This window comes from Pelodiscus sinensis, chromosome 30, assembly GCF_049634645.1.
Source record: "Pelodiscus sinensis isolate JC-2024 chromosome 30, ASM4963464v1, whole genome shotgun sequence".
Taxonomy (NCBI): domain Eukaryota; kingdom Metazoa; phylum Chordata; order Testudines; family Trionychidae; genus Pelodiscus; species Pelodiscus sinensis.
Window position 1 is genome coordinate 8,833,583 of NC_134740.1, and position 10,282 is coordinate 8,843,864.

Sequence of the window (10,282 nt, forward strand, 5' to 3'; positions counted from 1 at the left end):
CAGCCGCTTTTCCAGAATAACTTGCCAGCTGTCTACACTGGCCCCTTGAATTTCCGGAAAAGCACTGACGATCTACTGTAACATCATCAGTGCTTTTCCGGAAAAACTATGCTGCTCCCATTTGGGCAAAAGTCCTTTTCCAGAAAACTGTTCCAGAAAAGGGCCAGTGTAGACAGCACAGATTTCTTTTCCGCAAAAAAGTCCCCATCGCAAAAATGACAATCGGGGCTTTTTTGCGGAAAAGCACGTCTACATTGGCACGGATGCTTTTCCGGAAAAAGTGCTTTTCCGGAAAAGCATCCTGCTAATGTAGATGCGCTTTTTCCAGAAATACTTATAATGGAAAACTGTTCTGTTTTAAGCATTTCTGGAAAAGGGTGCCAGTGTAGACATAGCCTGTATGTGTGAAACTGATTGTTCCTTCCTAAGTGGAGCACTTTGCATTTGTCCTTATGAAACTTCATCCTGTTTACCTCCGACTATTTCTCCAGTTTATCCAAATAATTTTGAATTATGATCATATCCTCAAAATCATTTGCAACCTCTCCCAGCTTGGTATCAAACTGCAAACTTAATAAGCGTACTTTCTATGCCAATATCTAAATCGTTGATGAAGATATTGAACAGAACTGGTCCCAGAACAGACCCCTGTGGAACCCCACTTGTTATGCCCTTCTAGAAGGATTGTGAACCATGAATAACTACTCTCTGAGAATGGTTATCCAGCCAGTTATGCACCCACCCTATAGTAGCCCCATCTAAGTTGTATTTGCCTAGTATATTGATAAGAATATCATGCAAGACAGTATCAAATGCCTTACTAAAGTCTAGGTATACCATGTCCACCACTTCTCCCTTATCCACAAGTCCTCTTATCCTATCAAAGAAAGCTATCAGATTGGTTTGACATGATCTATCCTTCACAAATCAATCCTGGCTGTTCCCAACACCTTATTATCTTCCAGGTGTTTGAAGATGAATTCCTTAATTACTTGCTCCATTATCTTTCCTGGCACAGAAGTTAAACTCACTGGCTTGTAGTTTCCTGGGTTGTTCTTGTTTCCCTTTTTGTAGATGGGCCCTGGATTTGCCCTTTTCCAGTCTTCTGGAATCTCTCCTGACTTGCATGATTTTTCAAAGATGATAGCTAAAGTCTCAGATACCTCCCCTATCAGCTCTTTGAGTATTCTAGGATGCATTTCATCAGGCCCTGGTGACTTGCAGACATCTACATTTTCTAAATGATTTTTAACTTGTTCTTTTTTTATTTTGTCTTCTCAACCTACCCTCTTCCCACTACTATGCACTATGTTAGGAATTCTTCCAACAGACTTCTCAGTGAAGACCGAAACAAAGAAGTTACTAAGCATCTCTGCCATTTCCAAGTGTCCTGTTACTGTTTTTCCCTCCTCACTGAGCAGTGGGCCTACCCTGTCCTTGGTCTTCCTCTCGCTTCTAACATACTGTCTTGCTTCCCTTTTTTGGGTACGTCTAGACTACAAGTCTCTTTCAACAGAGGCTTTTTCGAAAGATACTTTCAAAAAAGCCTCTTTCTAAAGAGAGGATCTAGACTTCAGCGAGTAGTCTGAATGCTCTCTTTCGAAAAAGCACAGTTTGAATTACATACCACCTTTTTTTGAAAGGGCACTTTTGAAAAAAGGTATTATTCCTTGTAAAATGAGTTTTTCCACGGTCGAAAGAACTGTTGCGTTCTTTTGATTTACTTTCGCTAGAACGTGGCAGCAGTCTAGATGCAGAGGAGTTTTTTGGGAAAAAACCCTGTAGTCTAGACACAAAATGTCTTCAGCTAGTTTGAGCTCATGTTGTGCCTTTGCCTTTCTAATCATGCCTCTGCATACCTGGATTGTTTGCCTATATTCATCCTTTGTAATTTGACCTAGTTTCCACTTTTTATACGACTCCTTTTTATTTTTAGATTATACAGAATCTCCTGCTTAAGCCAAGGTGGTCTTTTGCCAGACTTTCTATCTTTCCTCTGTAGTGAAATAGTTTCCTTTTGGGCCCCTAATAATGCCTCTTTGGAAAACTGCCAACTCTCTTCAGTTGTTTTTCCCCTTAGTCTTGCTTCCCATGGGACCTTACCTACCAGCTTTCTGAGCTTATCGAAATCTGCCTTCCTGAAATCCATTGTCTCTGTTTTGCTATTCTCCCTTCTACCATTCCTTAGAAACATGAACTCTATTATTCCATGATCACTTTCACTCAAGCTGCCTTCCACTTCCAAATTCTCAACCAGCTCTTCCCTATTTGTTAAAATCTAATCTAGAACAGCTTCCCCCCAGTAGCTTTTTCAACCTTCTGAAATAAAGAATTATCTCCAATGCAGTCCAAGAACTTATTGGATGGTCTGTGCCCCACTGTGTTAGCTTCCCAACAATGTCTGGATAGTTGAAGTCCCCCCATCACCACCAAATTCTGCACTTTGGATGATTTTGTTAGTTGTTTAAAAAAAGCCTCATCCACCTAGTCACACTTAGGAGTGGCCTTTGCAGACAGTGGCTTGCCCCGAGGTGATGGGCTAGACTGGGGCTGCAGTTGGCCATGGCAACAGGTGAGGTGAAGGGCTGCTGACACCCTAGAAGGGGAGATGAGATCAGGGTAGTGGGCACTGCTGGGGGAAGTGTCCTGAAGAGGACGCCGTGGTCCTGGGAGCAATGCGGGTCCAGAGCTGGAATGTGGGGACAGAACAAAGCGATGATGGATTAGGCACTGGCCCTCAGAGGAGCCCTGTTGGAGACTGAGCTAATTCAGGGAAAAATTAACAGGCAATCACTTGAGTTCCACATACACTCTAATTTGGGAATTGAAGGGTTTAAGAGTTTTTAGGGTTGCAAAGTCCCTGTTCCAGGGGCAGCAGAGCATTTCTCTCTTGTCTCTTTAGATTGTTAATGTTACCTCAGTCTCCTTTGGGAATCCCAGTCACAGACGACTAAATCTTTGGTGCCTCGGGGCGTTTCTCACTATTTGCTCTTTTCTGAAACCTACCACTATAGACCCCTCTGTCATGATGATGAGGGTTAGCCAGCAGCCTGGGGATTAAGGGGTTAACTACACCTAGCCAGGTGGAGTGACCAGTAGGAATGTAGGTGGGACTTTCAAACTGGGACAAAGGAATTGGGTATGGGATCTGATGTCTGGCACCACTTAAAAGATGTTTTGGCTTTTCTTTGTAACTAAGTTCTAGGCCCATGGAGTTTCTCCATGAGTATATTTTGTTACCTTCCCATCTAGTCATTATACTTGCAACAGGAATATTGTTGTAATAATAAAGTTTTCTCTTTTCTTTTTATTAACCTGGCAGTGGTTACTTGTGTGTCCTGATTTTTATAATAGGGGTGAGATTTCCCAAATGATCTTTCCCCTGATTTCTTTATCAACATTTGGGTAGTGGCAGCGGAAGTTTTATTCCCAAGATCTAGGTTTTTAAGATTTTGGGGGAAGTTTTATACCAAAACCTGGTAGATAAGGCTTTGGGGTACACTTGCTGGCCCCTACTTCTGCATTTATCATGCCAGAGTGGGGAAGGAGCCATGACACCCTCATTCCAGCTGGACCTTCTAGGCATGAAAATAGTCACTAGACTGATGGAAACTCTGGAATCTGGGATACTGAAATGGAGGTGTGGTCCTTTGTTCATTTTTTTTAATTGTATCCTTTGGTATATATGGTTGTGACTACTTTCTTCCACTATTTGATCTGAGGAAGTGGGTCTGGCCCACGAAAGCTCATCATCTAATAAACCATCTTGTTAGTCTTTAAAGTGCTACATTGTCCTGCATTTTGGTCCTCAGTTAGTGTTGCTCTCCAGATTTCTTGTATAGCAAAAGTAAACGAAACCCAGCCCATTTTCTTTGCCTCTCCCTAACAGAAATGCTGATGAAGACTGTGTCTAAATCACATGAAGCTTAGGGAAGCTTTACCAATCCAAACCCTCACTGGTTATTTGTACTGTTTCTCAACTAGCAAATAGTGTGACAAGACACTTGGGAAAACCTCAAGAATATATTGCATGAATATTTTGTCCCTCGTTCTCAACCAAATTGGTGGGAATTGCATATACATTTCAGCTAGGAAGCTCTTTTATTCCTGATTGACATCAAGAAGGAGTGTATGAAGAGTTGAAGCAAGAGACCTTCTCATCTAACCCATCAGAAGAACAGGGACTTCCACTGAAATCGGCATTTCTTCCTGCATTCATTTCCTTTCAACGAGATATTTCCTTTCCTTTTTACTTTGCCAATTGGGTCAAAAGTTCTCCGGCCTGCATTATTTCCCTTTGGAATCCGTTATTTTCCCTGACTTCCCCTTTGGAATTGGTAACAAGTCAGTCCTCGTACCATTGTTTTTTGTTTATAAAAATAAGTATGAACTTTCCACCCAGCAACCGTTTCAAATTCCCACCAGAGGAAATGTGAAGGGTGATTACATCATCTCATATGAAGGAGGAATTACCAACCTGGGGAGAGACTGATTTCTGTAGAAGGGGTCAACAGCAACATTCACTGAGAAGAGCTGTGGAACCAAATCTCAGTTTCCAGAGATAATTGAAGTCTAGCAATAGCAGTAGGGACTGTCTTTGAACCACATTTTCTAGTCTTATCTCATAAAATCTGAAGGAAGGGATGGGGTCAGAGTGCAGTTGTTAAAATAGAATTTGCGACTTTAGAGAGGAAACATGCTGATGATGTTATAACATTGTGACATTATGATGTGCTGAATATGATTAGCCTATGTGTATTCATGCATTACTTTTGTATCTGAAATTATGCAAAGGGACTAAGTATCCTTATTTTCAGTATTCTTACACCTGGGTACCTCGCACTTGGGAAAGTTCTGGACAGTCCATTGGGAAGGGTCTTTTCAGGGTAATGAGCCATTAGCCAAAACAATAGACTTCAGGAGAAGCTTAACTCCCGCCTGGTGAGCCTTCCTCAGAATGCTCCAGAGAGTGGACTCTACAGGGGCCAGTCTGTGTTTTTCCAAAGCCTAGTCTAGGAAACAAATTTCAGACAAAGGATTCCCACCCTTCTCTACAGCTACATAAGGCAGAGGGTGAAACCAGCAGTTCTCCACTCGCCGCAAAAGCGGACTCCTGGAAAGATCTGAAGAGCAAGGACGGACCTTGGGAAAGTGCTGGACCCAGGCTAAAGGCATCTTACCCAGTGTACGCAAGTCTGAAAAACCCAAGTGACAAAGCAAAGGCAACTTGTGTCTTGAGAATCTGCCAGACGCTGGTATCATCAGGCAGGGTGAGAATCTGCTCTCTCCTACGGACTCAGAGCAGCCCGTTATGCTGAGTCTGTGAGGTTTTTTGTTTATTTTCTGGTAATCTGCTCAGATCCTTTGCTGTTAACAGACTTGTCTGTAGTTTTACCTAAACCAGTGTGTCTTTCAACAAAGTGTGTGGGAAAAAATCCAGCTTGGTTAGCAGTAGTGGGCATTGACAGAGAGGCAGATGGGATAACAATTTCCTACCGATTGGTGGTTTCATCTGAGTAGGGTGGTGCTGCTCTGGGGTCACAGGCTGATGGTTATAGCTTCCCTATAGTTGTTTCATCAGGTGGCTCTTCATAGAGACTGTGTATGACTATAGCTGGGTGTATCCAAACCCGTGTGGATGCTGGAGAAACTGTAGGCCCAGGAGTAAGCCTGCAGCTTGCCAGAGTGATCCCAGACTGGTGGGTGGGAGGGCTCAGTGAAACCCCAGCTCCAGGTAGCAATGCGGAGGAACCGATCACAAATGGTTTACAGGAAAACATGCCCAAGAAAGTGCAGTGAATGACTCTCAGTGTTAGAATACTCTGGGCCAGTCTGAAAGTTCATCTACCCCAATGTCCTGTCCTCCCACCGCAGCAAACGCCACTTCCCAGAGCCGTAGCATCATAGACGCTTAGGGATAGAAGAGATGGTAGAAGGTTCTAGTCCTACTCCCTGCTCAGTGCAGGACCTACTGCAGCAGCACTAAGTGCTTTAGAGGTTACGAGAGGAGCAGATAATTGTCAAGTGACCCTTCCCGTGTCGTCCGTCCCTTCATCCACGTACCATGTTATCCTGGTTTACAGCCACAAATGTGACTGAGGCTGGTTATTACAATTCTTGACTGTGTTTTACAATGAATGCAAGGGGGGGTGCGATTTGCTGTACAATTCACCATCCATGTAACCCTGCGAGGGGTCTGCTGGCAGCCCAATACACTGTTAGATTCTCACACACTGTGGGTATGTCTAGACTACAGGGTTTTGTCGACAGATGTTTTGTAGACAGATACTGTCGACAAAGCTTCTGTCGACAAAGAGCGTCTAGACTACATTCAGTTCTGTTGACGAAGCAAGCTGCTTTGTCGACAAAACCCTGTAGTCTAGACACAACCCTACATGCAATAACACCTTCTGTCAACAGAACTCTGTCGACAGAAGGCGTTATGCCTCGTAAAATGAGGTTTACCAGCGTCGACAAAACTGCTGAGTTCTGTCGACGTTATGTTGACAGAACTCAGTGGTAGTGTAGACGCAGGTATAGTTTTGTCAACAAAAGTCCACTTTTGTCGACAAAACTCTGTAGTCTAGACACACCCTGTGTCCCCACGTCCTTTTCTGCTGCTTGGCCAGTCGGTCCCCAGCCAGTAACAGCGCTTGGGATTGTTTCCTTCCTAGTGCAGGACTCTGCTCTTGTCCCTGGTGAACCTCTTCAGGTTTCTTTTAGCCCAATCCTCTCGTTTGCCTGGGATACTCTGAGCTCTGCCCCTCCCCTTATCTTAGCGTCATCTGCAAACTTGTTCAGCGTGGAAACCAGCCCCTCTTCCATGTCATTAAGGAAGAGACTGAACAAAACTAGCCCCAGGACAAACCCTTGGGATACTCCACTTCAAGGCACCTGCCAAGTGGAATCGACTCTCAATCTGGAAATTTGTCCGGTATAAAATTATTATGAGGAAGTCAGTGGATGTGACATGCTTTGACACTATAGGATTCTAGGCCTGGCAGAGACCTCAGGAGGAAATCGAGTCCATCCCCCTGCAAAAAGCAGGACCAATCCCAACTCAATCATCCCAGCCAGGGCTTTGTCAAGTTGATCTTAAAATATATGTTGTCAATTGAATATGTAATGAAAATGAAATTTAGACATTTATATACATATTATCTTAATGTTATAGCCAAGTCTAGAAAATATTGTATCAGTATAAAAGTCTCAGCAGGGTAGCTGTGATAGTTTATAACTTTAAATACCAAATTTACTCCTGTGGCACTTTAGAGACAAATATCGATCTGTAATATCATGGGATCTCATGGGCAAAAGCCACAGGACTAGTCATTGTTTTTAAAATATATCAATTTAAGTTAGAATATTAATCTAATACAGAAAATAGTGCAAAATGAATTTATGAATTACATATTTTAAATATGGAGAGAACTAATATTGAATTCCCAATTTACTGTGTTAAAGAAAAGAGGAATATATCATTAATTATTGTCAGCATACTAGGAATTCATAGGCTATGTCATTATAATTATAACACCATAATATGCCTCTTTGGTCTTTTTGTTCTTGTCCCATGAAGCATATCTGTGCTCAGCATCAAAAGTGTAATTCCCTGCTCCCCTAGAGCTACACACACAACCTTTGATTGAATTCTTCTGCTAACAGTAGCAGTGTACAGCACAAACTAGCTACCTCAACCATCCGAGATCCAAGGTACGTAAACAGTAAGGCTGTTAAATTATGTTTAATCAACTAGTCGATAGGCACTTCCACATTCTTCCTTTGAAATGTACAAGAGCCCCCACTGGAGCAGGAATTCTGGCTGACTCTGGGCTGCATGTGGGTGCCTGCTTTGAAATGTACAAGAGTCCCCAGCTTGTCCGAGGTTCTGCTGAAATGCCTGATTCTGGGGAAATGCCTCTCGGAACCAGAGGTTAGCTGAGGAGTCCCGGGCTCCGTAGCACTTTGACAATGTAAAGAGGCAGTGCCCCACAGCTGAGCCGCAGTGGCTGCCCCTTTGAAATGCTGCCTTGGAAGTATCCTTTCCCTCCCCCTTTGCTGCCACTATCTGACAGAGGCAGCAAGGGAGGGAAAATAGCCTAGTGGACTAGTCGACTGAATATCCGATAACCACTGCTTCTGCTGCCCTGTTCTCTTTGCTAATTTTATCTTGCTAGCTTGATCAAAGCTAAAGCATGTTACTCCAGCTGGGAATGACACCTCCCAGCTGCATGAGAGATGGACCCATGTTTGAACTTTAAAAATCCTTCCTTTCCAATCTATTGCCTTTTGTTATGTCCTCTAGATTGGCTGAAATGACACTAACAGGAAGATATTTCAAAATCCCAGGCTCAATGTATTTATTTAAAGATCAAGGGTATGTCTACACTACCCCGCTAGTTCGAACTAGCGGGGTAATGTATGCATACCGCACTTGCTAATGAAGCCCGGGATTTGAATTTCCCGGGCTTCATTAGCATAAGCGGGGAGCCGCCATTTTTAAATCCCCGCTGCTTCGAACCCCGTGCAGCGTGGCTACACGGGGCTCGAACTAGGTAGTTCGGACTAGGTGCCTATTCCGAACTACCGTTACTCCTCATGAAACAGAAAAGCACCCTAGTTCGAGCCCCGTGTAGCCGCGCTGCACGGGGTTCGAAGCAGCGGGGATTTAAAAATGGCGGCTCCCCGCTTATGCTAATGAAGCCCGGGAAATTCAAATCCCGGGCTTCATTAGCAAGTGCGGTATGCATACATTACCCTCCTAGTTCGAACTAGGAGGGTAGTGTAGACATACCCCAAGAGAGTTCAAGGCAGTCTGGGGGAACATTTCTGTAACTCATTAAGATCCATTGCTCTTGGTTCCCCTATATGGGAAGCTGGACATCTTAATGGAATGAGGGTTTTTTTTCTGCTTATCGACAACTTCATTTTTCAGGTGGTGAGATGCAGAGGTGTAAAACAACTGTCCTCTGGTTGTCAGGAATGCAGCCAAGAACACAACCTGCATGCACGTGCTCCATGAATGTCTGATGCTTTTCTGTTTCTAGATACGAATTATGGACAAAGCAGAAGGAAAAAATCAAACACCCATCATGGAACTGATGCTCTTAGGGTTTGGAAACGGCCCTGAACTGCAGCCCCTCCTCTTCCTACTGTTTCTAGTGATCTACCTTGCGGCTGTGACTGAGAACCTCCTCATCATTGTGCTGGTGATGGCTTATCAGCACCTTCACACCCCCATGTACTACTTTGTGGCCAACTTGTCCTCTGTGGAGCTCTGCTACGTCTCTACCACCCTGCCCAGGCTGATTGGCAGTCTTCTAACCGGGGACAGAACCATTTCGCTTCAGAACTGTATTGTGCAATTCGATTTCTATGGAATCCTCTCCACTATAGAATGTCTGCTGCTCACGGCCATGTGTTATGATCGGTACCTAGCGATCTGCCACCCCCTCCGTTACCCTGCTCTAATGAACGGCAGAGTGTGTGGCCACATGGTGGCAGGGTGCTGGATATTCACTATTTCCTACGCCATCATGGTACATATTTTCATTTTGCAATTAACTTACTGTGGCCCCAAAGAAATTGACCATTTCTTTTGTGATTTTGCACCAGTTAAAGATCCGTTCTGTGGCGAGACACAAACTCTGCAATGGCTGACATTTTTTTTTGCTGTAATATTCACTATTGGGATCTTTCTGTTTACCCTGGCAACCTACATTTGTATCGTCGCCAACATCCTGAGAATCCCTTCCAGCACAGGGAAGAAAAAGGCCTTTTCCACCTGCTCCTCCCACCTCATTGTGGTGATGGTTTACTATGTGAGCATAATGACAGTCTATGTGGTTCCACTGCTCAACCCTCCCGCAATCTTCCCGAAGATAATGTCTGTCTGGTTTGCAGTCCTGATCCCCTTGCTCAACCCTCTTATCTACTTCTTGAGAAACAAGGAGGTCCATCAGTCCCTGAGAAAAGCAATGTGGAAATTGGTGGCTTACAGATACAGGCATGGAGTGTGAAATGGAACAGTTTAGGATATAGTAAAATGCAGATGAACTGATGTATTTCCTTAAACATGGCCCATTTGACTCCTTGAGAATGAAGTTATCCTTTCTTTCTTTCTTTCTTTCTTTCTTTCTTTCTTTCTTTCTTTCTTTCTTTCTTTCTTTCTTTCTTTCTTTCTTTCTTTCTTTCTTTCTTTCTAATAAAATGTTGTGGAGGGTTCGTAGTCTAAATGTCCTTCCAAGTGAATTTTCTGACTCTGCATACCCTTTGGAGATGC

At 43.6% G+C, this 10,282-nt stretch overlaps 1 protein-coding gene across 1 annotated transcript; it reads left to right on the forward strand.

The window, feature by feature from the left end:
- Positions 1 to 9,056: 9,056 nt before the first annotated feature.
- Positions 9,057 to 10,019, forward strand: LOC142821272 (olfactory receptor 6N1-like). The gene has a single exon (XM_075912114.1). The coding sequence runs from the start codon at positions 9,057 to 9,059 to the stop codon at positions 10,017 to 10,019; it is 963 nt and encodes a 320-aa protein (XP_075768229.1).
- The last annotated feature ends 263 nt before the right edge of the window (positions 10,020 to 10,282 follow it).